The following is an 18,052-nucleotide window of genomic DNA, read 5'->3' as shown; positions in this document are numbered from 1 at the left end:
TTTGGTGGCCAGTCATGGACGGTGATATCGAGAAGGTGGTTAAACACTGTATACAATGCCAACAACTACAGAAGTTACCTGCAGCGGCCCCACTACACCTGTGGAAATGGCCTGGTAGGCCCTGCATGAGACTGCACGTAGATTACGTCGGTCCGTTTCTAAGCACCATGTTCCTACTAATAATTGACATAATGGCTGGATGTTTACGTGGTTAGGCCGTCAACGTCGGGTGCAACTATAGAAAAGTTATGCCAAAGCTTTTCTATACATGGATTGCCAGAAGTAATCGTCGCAGACAATGGTACCGCATTTACTGGTGCTGAATTTCAAAGATTTGAGAGCCTAAATGGTATCAAACACGTAAAGACGACACCATATCACCAGTCATCTAACAGGTTAGCTGAGAGAGCAGTACAGACCTTTTTAAAGCTGGGATGAAAAAATTATCAGGAGGATCGTTGGTGACTAAACTTTCATATTTCCTGTTTCACTGTAGAATAACCCTCCACACTATTACAGGTTCAACACCTTCAGAGTTACTTATGAATGGGAGCACAGTAGGCCATTAGGCCCATCAAACCTGCTCTGCCATTCAATAAGATTACGGCTGATCTGTTTGTGTTTCAAATTCCACATTCCCATCTAAATTGGGTTGTTGCTGGTTGGTTAACACCTTAAGGAGGAGCAAAGAAAATCAGTGGGAGAGAAGGAAGGAGTGCTTTTTATTTCCTCTTGGTTAGGTATTTCTCCTCTTCCACATTAGGTATATATAGGCCAGAATTTTTCACTTGACATGTGGGCGTGCATGCGACCGACACGCTTCAGCTTAAAATACCACGCGATGATGTCGGCTGAGTGTCCCGATGTCATTGCGCACTCGCGTGATATTTCACTCGGCAGGTGCAAGCAGGAATTGGAGCTGCGCCCACCATCAATTACAAGGCCAATTAAGGCCATTAAAAAGGCAATTAAGTTGTATTTTATGTCGTCTGTGCGATTTCGTGCTGGTCACATAGGCAAAATGGGCAGGCAGGCAGCCAACAGTTTCAAAAATCTCATCCAAGGGTGGGATAAAAAGGGTCAGCAGTGTTGCCAGTGTGAGTAGTGAGGAGTTGCTGCTGGTTGCTTATTGGGACTTGGCAGCTTCTTCCCTGTTCGGTTCTTCATTCTTAGATTATCCAGGCTTCATTTCAGGACTTATTGGTGTCTGCAAGGCCCCTGGAGGATTCCGACTGAGTGGACCCTTCCAGCTATCAGGCAACCTTCCGTGAGCCTGGTGATGGGGATTGTGGTCTCTGCTGCTGGACCGTCCTCTGAGAAGGAAGAAAGGGACAGAAGGGAGAGGAGGCCAGGTGTCCCAATATAGCCTCCAGGGGAGGTACCTTTGGGAGGAGAAGCGCAGGCACAAGGGCTCAGGGCCAGCTGGAAGTCTAAGGTGGAAGGGGCTGCAGAAGATGCCACTATTCTGCTGCCAGGGTTTACAGGCGGCAATGCTGAAGGAGGCTTCGTCTCTTGAGGGAGACTGTGACCTCCATTTGTCAGATGATTGCGCCTGAGATCAGCTCCAACTGTGTGGGACGCCCCATGCCAGTGGCTTTGAAGGTCACCGTGGCCCTCAACTTCAATGCCTCCGGCTCTTTCCAGAGGTCAGTGGGGGATTTGTGTGGAGTCTCCCAATCAGCTGTCCACAGTTGCATCAAGCTGGTGACAGAAGCTCTGTTCAGGTGGTTACCGACCTTTATTCTTTACTGTACAGACGAGACCAGTCAGGCTGAGCGAGCCAGAGGCTTTGCAGCGATTGTTCGGTTCCCACGCGTCCAGGGTGCCGTCGACTGTAGACGTGGCCATCAAGGTGCCAGCAGGTCTGCCCGGTGCCTTTGTCAACAGGAAGGGATTCCACTCCATGAACGTGCAGATAGTGTGTGACCACAGGAACCCTGGCAGCTCCCATGATGCATTCATGCTGAGACACTCCCTGGTGCTGTGGCTCTTCAGTGCTCCAGCCTGACTGGATGGATGGCTGCTGGGTGACAAGGGCTATCCATTGAAGAGGTGGCTTATGACGCCTCTCCGCCACCCAAGAACAGGGTCAGAGCAGCATTACAATAGAAGTCATGCCTCCACAAGGGCGGTGGTAGAGAGGACCACAGGTCTTCTCAAGATGACCCTGATGCCTGGACCGTTCAGAGACAGCACTACAATAACCGCCCCCCCAGAGTAGGTGTCACTGATAGTGGTTACATGCTGCGTTCTCCACAATCTGGCACTGGCATGGGGGTGCCCGCTGGAGGAAGAGGATCTTAACACAGCTGCAGAGGCCACAGAGGATGAATCCTGGAATGAGTCAGAAGAGGAGTACGGTGAAGAGAGCACTGAAGGCATGGAGGCAGACCTCGGTAACCTTCCGGGAGGCAGGGACACCTTGATCCAATGCTCCTTCAGCTGAGCTACCAAAGATCTGCTTCTACCTCATGCCAGGGCTCCATCCCAGATGTCTGGAATGACCCTTTCATTTGCACCCAAAGACCACTCAGTGCCTCTGCAATAAAGTTTCGAGCCACTCATGTCCAGCATTACACACCGGTGTACCCTGCACCAGAAAGAAAAAAGGTGAAGCGTACTCAGGCCATCAGAACCAAAGCAAATTTTAATGTCATTGTACATTGAATGCATGGCATTACCATTACTGGTGTTGATGTCCACACGAGCAGTCATATAAACCAAACATAATTGAACAGAAAATCACCCGTGATCACCTCTTGTTCTCATGGTGCCTTTAACTTAGGTTTCTAAGTGCTACGTCTTGGTTCTCCCCCCTCGCTGGCACCAGCATTGGAGACAGCCTGCTGTCTCTGCTGTCTTGTTGGTCTTAATGACCTTGGTGGCCGACTTCTGGCCAGTGGAGCCAGTGTGGGAGGAATGGCCAGTGCCACGGCTGGCATGTCCCTAATCATCGCAGCCTCATCAGGTGCAACAGTCACTGGCGGAAAGGCAGAGGAGTTGCTGCCATCAACCACAGTGCCCTAAGAGGAACCCATAGACGAGCAGGTCATGCGCCAATGTGAGGTCCCTCTGGACCTCCCTGCTCACCATTGATGGACGGGCCCCTAGCTGGAATACTGGGTGCCTCATTCATCCCCCACACTGGCACTGACCACCTGAAGTCATTGCCTGTGTGAGAGCTTGCAGGACCAAGCGCAACCCCAGGAATCCCTGATTCCGCCCCTGGAGCTGCCTCTCCATGAGAGTCGCCACTCTCTTAATGGAGGTGGCAGTTCTCATGATCCGCGTGGACTCCTCCACAACGGAGACCATGACACTCAGACACTCATGGATTTCAGCCAGATCCTCCCACACATCCTGCTGGACATCCAGCATTTGCTGCCTAATAGACAACTCCAGAGGCTCATCATCTGCCTTTGACCCAGCATCATTCTGGTTCTCAGCAGTCCTCCGACTGCTGGCGCCCTGGGCACTCTCTGCCTCTGCCTACACCTCAAGATGGGTGTGAAGTTCCCTCACCAATGTCCACTGACATTCTTGCCGCCAATCTAATAGCCACCGAGGTGCTGGTAGCTGCGCTAGTGCCTGGTTCAGAGAGCGGGTGTGACGCAGGTGCAAATGAAGCTGGTAGTCCTCCTTCATTAGGGGTAGCTCTTCAGGGTCCAGAGGGTGAGTGCATGCTGGCGAATCTAAAAGGGAGAAGAAAGACATGTCATTAGTGAAAGTCATCACACTGTCACTGTGCATGCCAGGCACCCGGGTGAGACAATGGAGATATGCATCACGGTGCCATCGCTTTCAATGATCAATGAGGACTCCAAGTTTGAGGCTCCCACCAGTGAAGAGACTACACTAGAATGGTTGCAGAATCTGAAACTCTCACCTCTGTGCATTGAGCTCTTACCTTCCTCTGGCACTCCCGCCTCTCCACGCCCAGTTGCACGTGGAGCATGCCGGCTCTCCGGCTCAAGGGCGTCCTGCTCGAGCCTGTTGAGCAGCAGCAGGTTGGACTCAGACTCTAGCACCCCTGAGGTCCACGGGGATATGGCTACACCTTAACACTTCTGCACACTGACCCATGCCAACAGGGTGCTCACCCTTCCTGAGCGCAGCAGGTCATTGAACCTCTTTCAGCACTGAACCCATGTGCACAGCACCATGCCATGGCTGCTAACCAGCGCTGCAACCTCCTCCCATGCCCTCTTTGTAAGGTGCGGTGGCCTCCTCCTCCCATCTCTTGGGGCAAGGGTGTCCCTCCTGGCAGCCACCACCTCCAGGAGGACCACGAGGCACTCCTCTGAAAAGCAGGGGGCTGAGTGCCCTCCCGTCTGCTGTGTCCAGCGACATTCGACTCCATAATTTGAATGTTGAAGACGCAGAGGAGATGTTCTTCTGTGGCAGCCTTCCAGGGGCTGCCTGGGCCGTTTTCAAATCAGCTGCCAGGTCGCCATTGGACCCAGCAACTGACAGGCACCCGCCCCTTCCTGCCCAGTGAGGGCCTTAATTGGCCCGCCAGCATGAAATCGGGGTCAGGGGCTGATCGCAGGCAGCAGACCATTTCCCGGCTGCTCCCGGGCCTGCCGACCTCGAAATTCTGGTCATAATCTTTGATAGAATGGCCACAGTCAGCTAAAATAGGTACAGAACTACATAGTGTAATACAGTACAGAAAGCAGTCATGTGACCCAGCCAGCCTGCGCTGGAGTTTATACTCCACCCAAGTCTTTTCCTATTGCATTTACCTCATCTCTGTCTGTTAGCATATCTTTCTGTTCCTTTTTCTCTCATGTATTCATTTAGTTTCCTTTTGAAAGTATCTAAGCTCTTTTTCTCAACTGGTTTAAGTTCCACATTCTGACCACTCTGAGTAAAGATGTTTCTTCTTATTTACCTGCAGGATTTATTAGCAACAAACTTTGCATTTTTGCCCCTACTTTTGCATTATTCCACAAGTGTAAGCACTTTCTTCACATCTACCCTGTCCAACCCAGTAATAATTTTAAAGACCTCTATTAGGTCTCCGCTAAGTCTACTGTTTTCTAAAGGAAAATAGCCTGTTCAATCTTTTGAGATAGCTGAAATCTCTTGGCTCTGGTATCATTATTATAATTCTTCATTGCACTTTCTTCAGTGCTTCCATGTCCTTTTTATAGAATAGACACCATGCCGGGACTCTTTAGGGCAGCCTGACTAGAGTTATGGCAAGATGAAGGCTAATCCCAATTTTCAGTTCTTGGTCTATAGGCTTGGAGGTTACAGATCTTCAAGTGCATATCCATGTGCTTTTTAAATGTGAGGAGGGCTTGGTCTGTACCACCCTTTTGTGCAGTGAGCTTCAGACCCCCACCACTCTCTGGATGGAAGTAACTTCTCCTAAATTTCTTGCTCATCCTTCTACCAATTACTTTATACGTCCCTGGTTATTGGCCTCTCTACTAAGATAAATAGGGTCATCTTATCCACTCTATATAAGGCACTTAATTTTATATACCTCGATTTTATCTCCCTTCAGCATCCTCTTTTCCGAAGAAAACAACCCCAATCTATCCAATCTTCCTTTTAAGTAAAAAAGGGCAGCACCCTCATACATCGTCTTTGTACCTTTTCTCGTGCAATCATATACTTCCTGTAATGCAGTGGGGAACTCTACGTGGTACTCTAGTTTTTGCCTAACCAGTGTTTTATACAGTTCTAGCATAATGTCCTGCTCTTTTTTTTAATTCTGTGCCTTGGCTAATAAAGGAGATTATCACACATGTCTTCTTAAATGCCTTGTCTACCTGCTCGATACCTTGAGGACATGCTCTCCAAGGTCCCTGTGCTCTTCTACACTTCCCAGTATCTTACTATTTATTGTGTATTCTCTTCCTTTGTCTGCACTCTCCAAATACATTACCTCATACTTTTCCAAATTGAATTTGCTTTTCCATTTTTCTGCCCAAGTCATATGTACATTTATGTCTTCCTGCAATTTACAGTTTTCTTCCTCACTATCAGCCACTTGGCTGTGTGCATACAAGTTTAAGATAACTTCATTACTTTCGAATTCTAAACCCCTAGAAATAAATCTCGGTATGTTGTCAGTATTTTTAATTGTTTTGCTGACCGGCAGCACTGATTTTTAATGATTTGTTCATTTCTGGATCCTTTTGCTCTTCTACCCTACTTTCCTCCTCCTTTCAGCTTCTTCCATTTTACTTAGGCTCGCCAAAATGCTGGATGATCACCCTTTTCTATCTCCTCTTGTCAATTAACCATTTTTCTTCCAATCCTGCTGCGTTTGCCTTTCGTCAGTGCATCCCTCCATCTGTCCTTAGGCCTTCCTCTGCTTTATCTTGGCAGTCTCATCTCCATCACTCACCTCAGCACAAGTCCTCTTTTGCTATCCCCAACAGATGCCCTTACCATTTCAACCTCCTCTCGGCTATTTTCTTAGATGTTTCCACAATTTTTACTGACCCCCTGATGTACTGGTTCCTGATTGTGTCCTTTCTTATCACTCCACGTATACATATCTGCATTTCATCAGTAGCCAATTGTTGTTCTTCTCTTGATGTTGCCCAAGATTCTGCACTATATAACAAGGCCAGTCACGCAACTGTCTTGTAGATTCTTTCCTTCAGCTTCAGCGATATTTTTCTATCATACAACACTCCATTGTACTTCTTCCAATTACTCCAGCCAGAGGTACTCCATTGCTTAATTTCCATTTCCATACTTTCCTCATCTGCCACCACTGACCTCAGATGCTTGAAACTACTCATTTTCTCCAGGTATTCTTCCATAATCTTTACACCTTCACTCTGATCCTCTTCCTTTGACTCAAACTGACTTCTATCCCGTTCAGTTTATTTTCTATGGTGTAAGTACACCACAGGTGCAATCCTGTTTCCTGAGATGGATGGATGTCTACTACCACATCGACTACTACTAAGTGACTAAGGTGGAACTGTGACCCTTTACAGCTTCTAAGAATCCCATGTTAGGTGTAAAACAGACAAATGAAGTGTTAAGCTCCCTCTGTTCTGACCCAATGATGCGTCTTGGCCCCAATCTCAAAACAGTACTGTGTTTACTAGGACTGGATTGGCGCTCCCCGAACTCATTTCACTTATGACTTTTAAAGCCTGCGCGCGCACACAAGAGTTTCAACCCCGTGACTCTGGACTGCATTTGAATCTAGATCTCAAAGGTGAACCGTCAGCCCTTGACGCCAGTCAGTCTTCCCCTGTTCCAGTATGTTTTTTTGTAAAAAAAAGAATCTTGCCTTTTTAAAAAAAAGACTCGTCAAATTTAAGGCCGTGGAACTGCCACATTTGATCACTATGGTAATGTAATGTATACCCTATGGTCTCTTCATTGTAGCAGGTTTCATAATTTGAGATTGGTTCTGAGCATATATGCCACTGGTTGAGTATGCAGCTTACATAGTTGTTATCATAAACTTCAGCTTTACACTTATACAAAATTCTAACAATGCCTTTTATATAATGCACGTACTGCTGAATATTTTCTGTAGTAATGTGAGTAGTTCAGTCTTTCATTCTCTATATCTTATTTATTATGAAAATTAAATGTGTACTAATCCCAAGAATTTATTCTTATAGGTGTTAGCCTTGGCTCAGTGATACCACTCTTACCTTTGAATTAGATAGTAATGCTCTACTAGAAATTAGAAAGCTCTACTCCAGAAACTTCTGCACTCTCTGAAGGAGTATTGCACAGTTTGAGGTGACGGATTTCAGATGAGTTGTTAAACTGAGGCCCAGTCTGCCCTCTTGGGTAGATGTAAAAAGATATTATGATACTACTCAAAGAAGCAATAGGAGCTCTTGGTATTCTGGCTAACATTTAACCCTTAATCACTATCAGTAACATGATTATCTGGGCATTGATGTCATTTGCTATTGTGGGACCTTACTGTGTACAAATTGATTGCCACATTTTCCTACATTTCACAAGCTCAGTATACAGTTTTAATGCACAATTTAAATACAAGTTATTTTTGAGTGATCTATCAATGACTGAACCAGCCCTATGCACATCTGAAATTATCTGGTACAGAATTGTCTAAAGTATATGTTTTCTTTTAAAATCGGGTCTGTGAGGTCATACCAGGTAATCGGAGACCGCCATGAGGTTATCATATTTCTGAATTTTTCTGTTTGTTGCCTTACAAGTATGTAATTTTTAAAATGCTAATATAAACATTTTTTGCAATAATTCCTGTTTTTTTTGGCCTCTGACACCTTTTTTCAGAAGTTAAGATGACGATTATAGGACTGTCAGTATTTGCCACAGAAAAATGTGAAAACTTTTAATTTTGCTTGAGATGTGGGTAGTCTGAGCAAGGCAGTATTTATTGCCCATCCCTAGTTGCTCTCTAGGTGGCAGGTTCCCTATCCTATAAGCTATTTGCGACCCAGTTATAGGTATCGTTTTTACCTTAGCTCACAGTGATTTGTTGAATTCAGTTTTGCGATGTGCCATGCAGGGATTTGAACTCAGTCTACATACTGCTAATCCAGTACTACAACCCCTACACTGCTGTCTGCAGTGTATAGCTTGAAATACTTTCTTCTATTCAACTTTGTCAATCCATCACAAAATATGTTCTCCTACAGAATGTTCTAGGGAATGAATGGTGGCCCACATAGTCCATTAGATTTTACCTCCAGTCTTCTAGATTTTTTTCCACTCTTTTTATAGCCATTTTATTGTCATTCTGATCTATACAAACAATAATTTACTTTATATTAATTAGTTTTGTCACTTTTCTTAAGTTCAGATATAGAGACCTGCAACTGAGCAATTGGCTTTAATATTTTTTCTCTCCCTATTATCTATTTAGCAATTGGGATGATCTGGAAAAAAAATAAACACTGGAGCGTGATGAAATTCACAATCCCTCCCATTAAGTGTAGCAAATTTATATTTAGCAATTGCTTGCTCTCCTGAAAAATAAACATGGGTGTTAGGAAATTCACCCAACCATAATTGGCCATTAGTTAATTATTAACTTGTATCTTGATCCCATGTATGCATTGACTAGATATCAAATGCAAGATGTTCAAAAATTAATTCTTGGGTATGGGCATTGCATTGCCCATTCTTAGTTCCCGGAGAAGATGGTGCTGAACCATTTTTTGAAGTGGTTGGCTAGGCCATGACTGTGTGCAGTTAAGGGTCATGTTAGCCAAACAGTTATTTTTTCCTTAAAGACTATTAGTGAGTCAATTGGGTTTTTACAACCAGTAGCTTCGTGATCACTATTTTTGCTGTTAACAGCTTTTTATTTCCATTTTTTAGAAACTGAATTCACATTCTCAAACTGCTGTGGTGGGTTTTAAACTCATATTGTCAGGATTACTAGTTTAGGGTTAAGAGTCTAATAATATAATCATTATGTAAAGCTATCGAATTTGTGTATTATATAACTCTTTTAGTCCGAAGCTTTTGTATTTAGCTCTGAATCTTGAAGAAAGCCAGGATTCAGATGCCCAAAATTTGTTGTGTTTTAGTGATAATCGGCATTGGCGTTATCATCTGGTGACGTTCAGCATAGGTAGGTGATGGCTGGCTTTCCTTGTTAGACACATCTCGTCTCTACCTTGTCATAATCATTGTAATCTAGAGAAGTGTTACCTTTTTTAAAGAAAAACTAATTATATCGTCCATCAATGGTGTGCATACTTTCCTAGCATTACCTAAGCAAAGATGGGGAAAAAATGCTAAATTTCAATCCTCAAAAAAATCTTGCTTTATTTTGCAGTTACAGCCCCAATAATTTTGAATGCTGTATGTATTTCACCATGAATTCTGTGAAATGCATAGGGGCAGTTTACCACCTCAATGGTACTATATAAGTACAAATGATTGTTGTTAGAGCCAGATGAATATTTGGAAAAGAACACACGAGCACAAGGAGATAGCAGAGAAGTGGGATTAGAAAAGATGGTTTTGGTGAAGGAGGTGCAACAGACCCGACGGCTTCTTTCTGCATTAAAGTGCCTGCGATTTTATTAGACAGTAAAATCCTATTTAGTGTTGCATAATATACTAGCATCTAGCCAAATTTACAGCTAACGATGATGATGAAGCTCTTAATTATTCACTATATTTGTTACAAAATAATTTCTGATTACAATACATATGTTTCATATTGTACCTAATATTTTCTGAAACCATGGCATGACTTCTAGTATGGGATGTATAAACAGCTCTAAATCAGGTAGCCATGAACAGAGGATACATATTGAGGACTGCTAGAAACAAAATAATATATTTGTCTAGATTGGGGAAGGATTGTCAGTGATGCATCCTACTTTCGTTCTTGGTGTAAATATAGATGATTTAAACTCATCAGAGGAACGTGATATTGAAATTTTCTGACTGCTCAAGTAGGAAGTGTACTACAAGAGAAGTGTAAAAGGCTTCAGCATGATAGGGACAAGTTATCAAAATTGGCAGATACAATTTAAGGAGGAGAAGTTTGAGGTAATACATTTTAAGAGGGAAACTAAGGAATCAGAGTTTTCTTAAAATCATTCTTTTGGGATTCAGCTGGCACTGGAGTGGCCAGGTGATCGTCGGCAGCCATCTTGAACCATTGCAGTTCAAGTGTTAAAAGAACTTCTGCAATTTTGCTAGATAAGAAATTTCAGCATTTTAACAAACCAACAATGCAGGAAAAGTGATATGTACCAAGTCAGACGGTGTCATTTGGAGGTGATGTTCCCCTGCATCTGCTACATTGTTAGGTGGTGGACGTTGTGAGTTTGGTTGGTGCCAATCAAAAAAACAGCGAAGGCTATGAATGAACAGTGAGACCTGGGAAGCCACAAAAATGGTACTGGCCTTTTTGGTAAACAGTGACATAGAACACAAGTGACTTTGCACAAGTCAATGATTCAGTCACTAGTTATTGTGTAGCATAGGTTCACCAGAATAATGCTCAGGATGAGAATTGTAATTATGAGACTAAACTTAAGATGCAGGGACTACTTCCACTGGAGATGCAAAGGTTGAGAGGAGGTTTAGTGAAGGTTTTTAGTATTATAAAGGGTTGTGAAAGAGTGAATATAAAAGTACTATTTCATCAGGCTAGGGAATCAGTGACAAGAGATGGTCAATGCAAAATTATAGCAGACTGATTAGGGAGGCTATGAGAAATTCCTTTACGTAGAGGTATTAAAGTTTGAAATGCTTTGCTGCAGAGACCATTGTGTCTTAAAGGGTAAAGTAGATAAATCTTTAAAGCTGTGTAAGGAATATTGAGACAGTAAGTCAGTAGAATTGTAAGTCAGCAAGGAGCTAATGCATGTGTGAAGTGTAAAATGGTGATCTCCTATGCTATAAACTCATGCAGTTCCATGATTTTTCTTAAGTTCAGAGTCTTAGTGTTAGCTTGTTCTAAAACAGGTTTGTATTTGGATTGGCAAGTAAATGAGTCACTACCCTGTGACCACACTGAAGGAATAACAAATGTGATGTAATCATTGCATATTGCATGTTTGTAAAGTGATCTGCAGCCAATTGTAAGAAGGATACATCAAATATATATCCTAATATTTATCTGGTTAACCTTTTTCAGGTACTTCATAAACAGAAATGGTGTAGAAAGATTGTGACTTTACTTGAAAATGAAACCTCGCACTAATACTGTAGATAGCAAATTACTGCCAAATCGTAAGTATATAGTTTTGATACTGAATCAAAAGTTTTTGTCTGTCCAAAATTATGAAATAATTGTGTAAAAGGAGTGCAATTTTGTTTTTTAAGAAACCAAGTAAGCAGGAAAAAAAACCTATTGTGATGCTGAGATAGATATTAACATTACAATTAATAGTCATTGTTTATTTCATCATCCTTTTTCATGTTTTTTCATTATTACTTACAGGGTTATTATCAGACTAGCAGGACAAATACTGAAGCTAGTACACTTCAATCCTGTCCTATGTACTTCACCTTTGATACTCCTATATGTCTCAATGCTCCCTCCAGCTGCAATCCAACTTTTGAAGAGCAAAATCTGTAGGGTGGTTTTAGATGTTTTTGTGAAGGTCACAAAGGCATGACATTAATTTTTGCCTGTCCACCTAGTGGCGTCACTCGCTCCCTAAGCAGATCCCCTGTTCCTTATACACCAGAACTGATTCACACTGACCAATTTTTACTTTCATGTAAACAAACCTTACCAAGTGCACAAGACCAAGGATTTCCCAAAGCAATGAATATGAGGCATTTAGTGAATATTGAGACAGGATAACAAATTCAGTGCTTGGAGAATCTGCTTCAATGCCTATTTCATTGGCAATTTATTTATCTTTCATCTCATCTTTTTGACCATTTGTGATTACACATTTGAAACCACAACAATTTTCCATGGAAAAATTATTTTAAAAAAATCCCACACTGTGACACTACCTTTTGCTTTACAGAAATCCCAGTATTAGAATTATTTCTCATTCTGTCTGTCCTTTTTAGCTTAGTTTTTATGCATCTTCTAAACTATCAATTAGCTCTTTAATCCTCTTTCTAACTAGCCATGTTACATATGAACAAGGGTAGACCATTCAGCCTAAGTCAACTCCATTATTCAGTTAGATCATGGCTGATATATACTCAAATCCACTTACCTAGCTTTTCTCTATTTCCCTTGATATCCTTACCCAACAAACGCTTATCTCTGTCATGAAAGCTCCAGTTGTCATAGCACTCACATGTTTTGTGGCAGAAAATTGCAGGTTCCTACTATTTTGTGTGGAAGAAAAACATCCTAATTTCACTCCTGGCTGGCTTAACTCTAACACACTCTTCCAACACCACTGTCATCTGGCTGGATGGGATTGCTGTCATGTGGTTCCATTCTTATTTATCTAGCCAAAGTTGGAGAATCACGTGAAATGACTTCTCTATCTGCTTCTGCATCATTACCTCTGGTAACCCCCAAGGCCCCCTCCTATTTCTCATCTACATGCTGCCCCTCAGCAACATCACTGAAGGCACAAAGTTAGTTTTCACATGTATGCTGATAATACCAAGCTCTACCTCACCGCCAACTCTCTTGACTCCTCCACTGTTGCTAACTTTTCAGACTGCTTATTAAACATCCCCTACTGGATGAGCAGGACTGTTCCCCACTTAAATATTGGGAAGACTGGAGCCATTGTTTTTGATCTCCACTCAACCCCATTTCCTAACTACCAATTCCATCCCTTTCCCTGGCAACAGTCTAAGATTAAGACAGACCATTCACAACCTCAGTGTCTCATTTGATCCTGAGATACGGTTCCAATTACACATTCTTGCCATCACATAAGACTGCCTATTTCCAACTCCATAACTTCTCCTCTATCTCAGCTCATTCAGCTTGAATTCCTCATTGTTATTTCTAGACTTGACTATTCCTGCTGGCTGGTCTCCCATATACTGCTTTGAGGTAATCCAAAACTCTGCTGTCCGTGTCTTAATTTATAGCAAGTCATTTTCTCTTATCACTCCTGTGCTTACTGACCTACATTGGCTCCTTTTCAAGCAAATTGTTGATTTTAAAATTCTCGTCCTTCTTTTCTATGGCCTTGCCCCTCCCTTTCCCTGTAATCTCTTCCAGCCCCCACAAATCTGTGCTTCTCTAATGCTGGCCACTTCTACACTGCAAATTTAATTACTCTACCATTGAAAGTCGTGTCTTCAGTTGCTCTGAAATAGCCTCCCTCCACCTCTCTGCCTCTCTACCTTGCTTCCCCACTTCAAGTCATTCCTTAAAAAACTCTGACTGAGCTTTTGGTTATCTGACCTAAAATCTCCTCATGTGACTTGGTGTCATACTTTGTTTTCCAATGCTCCTGTGAAGTGCCTTTAAACATTCTATTATGTTAAAGACGCTAAATAAACATAAGCAAGTTGTTATTGACTAAAGCATAACTTCCCCTTTTTATCCCAGACCCCTTGAGATAAGGGTCAACATTCCATAACTTTTTTTTTGACAGCTGGCTCTCTGCTAGCTTTAAATGATTTGTGTATATGAACTTCCAAATCTCTTTGCTCCTCTACAATTGCAGGAATCAATTCTATGCAACTAAATGACCAGAAGACAAAAGGTTTAAGCATCTCTACTCTAGAACATTGATTCAAAGGTGTTGCCTGTTAATTATTTTAAATACTTGACAGATTAGATACTCAGTTAATATATCGCTAACATTTTCAAATATGCATTGTCCAATTGTCTGTGTTACAAAATGCTGACTATGAACATTTAGGATAATTTTGAGTCCAATGCCAGTGCAAAATCTTTTGAGACACATGTTATTAGGATGTAGCCCTTTTGACACTTTATAATTCCAATTTTCCAGCTTGTTGTTTGCCTCTAGCAAGATAGGATAAGCCAAATTAATGCAAAGTTAAAATTCTCCTGAGTAGCACAGTTAACCCCTGTGACCTAATGATGATTTCATAATTTATTTTGTATGTTTTGGGATGGGACAGGGCAATGTGAATTGTTTATCTGTAAACTTTGAGTAAACCTTAATAATTACTTTCAGTTATCATATGGATGGAATTTTATTCCTTCTCACCTTGTTTTTAAGTTATCATTTTCCATACACCATTTCTTGAGTTAAAGTGCAGGCAAGTGAGCAGTTCCTGAGCCATGTACAACCAAATTGTAGGTGGAACAATGGACTATGAAAGGCACAGTAATGACCTTTTTAAAAAAAAAAATTCTTTCATGGATGTGGTTGTTGCTGGCAAGGCCAGCATTTGTTGCCCATTCTTAATTGCTCTTGAACTGAGTGGCTTGCTAGGCCATTTCAGAGGGCTGTTAAGAGTCAACCACATTGCTGTGCTCTGGAGTTGCATGTAGGTAAGGATGGCAAATTTCCTTGCCTAAAGGACATTAGTGAACCAGAGGGGTTTTTACACTAATCTATGATAGTTCCTTGGTCACCATTACTGAGACTAGCTTTCAATTCCATGTTTTTTTATTAATTGAATTTAAGCTCCCATGACGGGATTTGAGCCCGTGTTCCCAGAGCATCAAGATAAAAGCAAAATACGGATGCTGGAAATCTAGAACAAAAATACCTGGAAAAACTCAGCAGGTCTGACAGCATCTGCGGAGAGGGATACAGTTGACGTTTCGAGTCCGTGTGACCCTTCATCAGAACTAAGACGTAAAGAAATGAAATGAAATATAAGCTAGTAGAAGGGGGTGGGACAGGTCGATTGGGGGCCAGTGATAGGTGGAGGCCAAGAAGAGACTGCCAAAGATGTCTTGGACAAAAGGACAAAGAGGTGTTGACGGTGGTGATATTATTTAAAAGATGTGCTAATGGGGACATTAAGGGAAGCAAGCTAGTGGCAGATGGCCCTAGTGCGGGGTGGGGGGAAGGGATCGAAATGGGCTAAAAGGTGGAGGAGAAACAATAGATCGAAATAAATTTAAAATGAGGGAAGAGAAAAAAATAGTTGTAAAAAAAAATGATAAATTATTGGAAAAAGGGGGGTCCGAAAGGGGGTGGGGATGGAGGAGAGAGTTCATGATCTGAAATTGATTCAGATCATGAACTCTCTCCTCCATCCCCACCCCTTTCCGATCCCCCTTTTTCCAATAATTTATCTTTTCTTTACAACTATTTTTTTCTCTTCCCTCATAATTTTAACTTTATTTCGATCTGTTGTTTCATCGCCACCTTTTAGCCCGTTTTGATCCCTCCCCCCCCCCCACCCGCACTAGGGCCATCTGCCACTAGCTTGCTTCCCTTAATGTCCCCATTAGCACATCTTTTAAATAATATCACCACCGTCAACACCTCTTTGTCCTTTTGTCCAAGACATCTTTGGCAGTCTCTTCTTGGCCTCCACCTATCACTGGCCCCCAATCGACCTGTCCCACCCCCTTCTACTAGCTTATATTTCATTTCATTTCTATACGTCTTAGTTCTGATGAAGGGTCACCCGGACTCGAAGCGTCAACTGCATCCCTCTCCGCAGATGCTGTCAGACTTGCTGAGTTTTTCCAGGTATTTTTGTTTTTTTTCCCAGAGCATCAGCCTGGATCTCTGGATTACTAATCTGGTGGCATTGCCACTACACCACCACCACCTCCCATTCTTTCGTATAAAATCTTTCTTCATATGTCAGGTGTCTTGTTTTGGTTGACATCTAATGTAGGGAATCATGGCATAGATCTACATCCTGTCACTCTCTGTTGATTCCATTTAATTTTATGGTGTTTTTAAAGCTGTGCGTTTTCTATTAAAATGGTTTAATTAATAATCTTTATTATAGGATTAACAACAGTACATGGAAAATCTGGAAGAGGTAAAGGACCGCTAAAGACATTACAGAGAGGAGCTAATAAAGCAGCAGATATCAAATTAAAGCCGTTTACTGGAAAAGTCTTTTACCTTGACCTGCCTTCCAATAAACATGCTGAAAGCTTGGAGAAGGACTTAGAAAATCTAGGAGGGGTATGTTCACAATTACAAGAATAACCAATTTTATCCTTTAACAAACTGAAGAATGCAATCTCCTGTTTGTATTTCAGAATCACTTTCTTTTAAAGTGTTACTTTAGATAGTTAAGTATTAGTAAATCAGTTAATTGACCTTTATTTTAAATTGCAAAGTTCGACCCTTTAACGCTTCGTTAGTTTTGTAATTAAACCTGATAAGTACGGAGTTGGGGACGGGGAAGCATTATGACATTTACATAACTCAGCAGCTAGATGCTTGAGTTGTGCCGATTTGAATTTTTTATGATAAAACACAAAAGACGGGTTTTTGCCATCCTGATGAGAGGGTCAGCTATCTGTTCCACCTTTGAAGCATCTGTTCCACTACTTCAAAGGTTTTATTGTATCCATCTGTGGAGGCTTTGTTGACACAGTTGTCCAATGGAGTCTTATTGAATGTTTAGTTGAGCTCCAAACTCCAATAATGGATTCAGCTCAGCAGGGGTTGTTGATACAGCTGTCAAGGGTACTGTGAGCTTTGTTTAGATTGACAGTTTTATGAGCCCCTAAGATTTCAAGTGGTGTTTGAATAGCTGTTTGTTTATTTTGACAGTTTCACAAGAATCTCAGAGATTTCCCAGTGATATTGTAGGGCTTATGAGTTCTGTCCATAGTGAATACTGGATGAGTTCTCATGGGGGGTTTTCAGGGGGGTGGGGGCAGGCAGGTGGGTGAGCGGGGGGGTGAGGGCGAAGCTACCTAACACATGTCCAGAACTAGGTTGATGCCTTTCGAATGAAGGCAGGCCTTCTAACGTGCCCACCTTGGCATCCGCCTGCTTGGGAAGCAGCAGCCCCAATTTGAAACCTGCTCCCTCTACCCCGCCATGGAAATAGCATGGGTGGGTGAATTCTGCCTGAAAGGGGAATGTCCAACCTCAAGTCTTTGTGTTAATTTTGTTAGTATCATAAAATGACCTTCTAACTTGAATAACAAATGGCTTTTGTGTGCAGACACATAATTCAGGACTATTATATGTTATGGTCAGGTGGGAGGGCTGGCTGCTGCATGTATGCAATAGTAGAAATTAACACTCCTCAGATTTCAATGCTAAAATTTAATTGGCATTGTAATAATTTACTAGTTTCCAAATGGTCAGTCCACTATTACACTTTTCGTGTCATTATGGGGTAGAAATTGGTATAGGTCTCATGCCAATAAAGGGTGCCATAGCAGTGCAACACCCTGCACCTGATCTGCATGGACATTTAAGCCACTGCTACATTTGCCTTCCATCCAACACACTTGTGCTTGCTAACCTTCACTGGTTCCTGATCTAACAATACCTCAATTTTAAAATGCTCATCCTTATTTTCAAATTCCTCCATAGCTTTGCCCCTCCCTATCTCTGTAACTTCTTCTAACCCTACAAACCTGAGTGATTTCTGCACTCATCCAAACCTGGCCTCTTACACCTCCTGATTTTATTTAGTCCATCATTGGCAGCTATGCTTTCTGTTGCCTTGGCCCTGAGCCCCGATATTCTCTACTAAGCTTTGCTGTCTTTCTACCTTCTGTTAAGAAAACCCATCT

At 42.3% G+C, this 18,052-nt stretch overlaps 1 protein-coding gene across 4 annotated transcripts in view; it reads left to right on the top strand.

The window, feature by feature from the left end:
- Positions 1–18,052, top strand: part of dbf4 (DBF4-CDC7 kinase regulatory subunit) — a 61,898-nt gene that overhangs the window by 9,410 nt on the left and 34,436 nt on the right. For all 4 annotated transcript variants that reach the window (XM_078538426.1, XM_078538424.1, XM_078538425.1 and 1 more), the window contains exons 2-3: positions 11,597–11,691; positions 16,294–16,475. In XM_078538426.1, the coding sequence (XP_078394552.1) occupies positions 11,646–11,691; positions 16,294–16,475 (228 nt within the window). In that variant the 5' untranslated portion in view covers positions 11,597–11,645. The remainder of the gene's footprint in view (positions 1–11,596; positions 11,692–16,293; positions 16,476–18,052) is intronic.

This window comes from Cetorhinus maximus, chromosome 3 (assembly GCF_964194155.1).
Source record: "Cetorhinus maximus chromosome 3, sCetMax3.hap1.1, whole genome shotgun sequence".
NCBI classification, from domain to species: Eukaryota; Metazoa; Chordata; class Chondrichthyes; order Lamniformes; family Cetorhinidae; genus Cetorhinus; species Cetorhinus maximus.
Note: the sequence above shows the minus strand (reverse complement) of the source record. Positions and strands in the feature narration are given on the sequence as shown.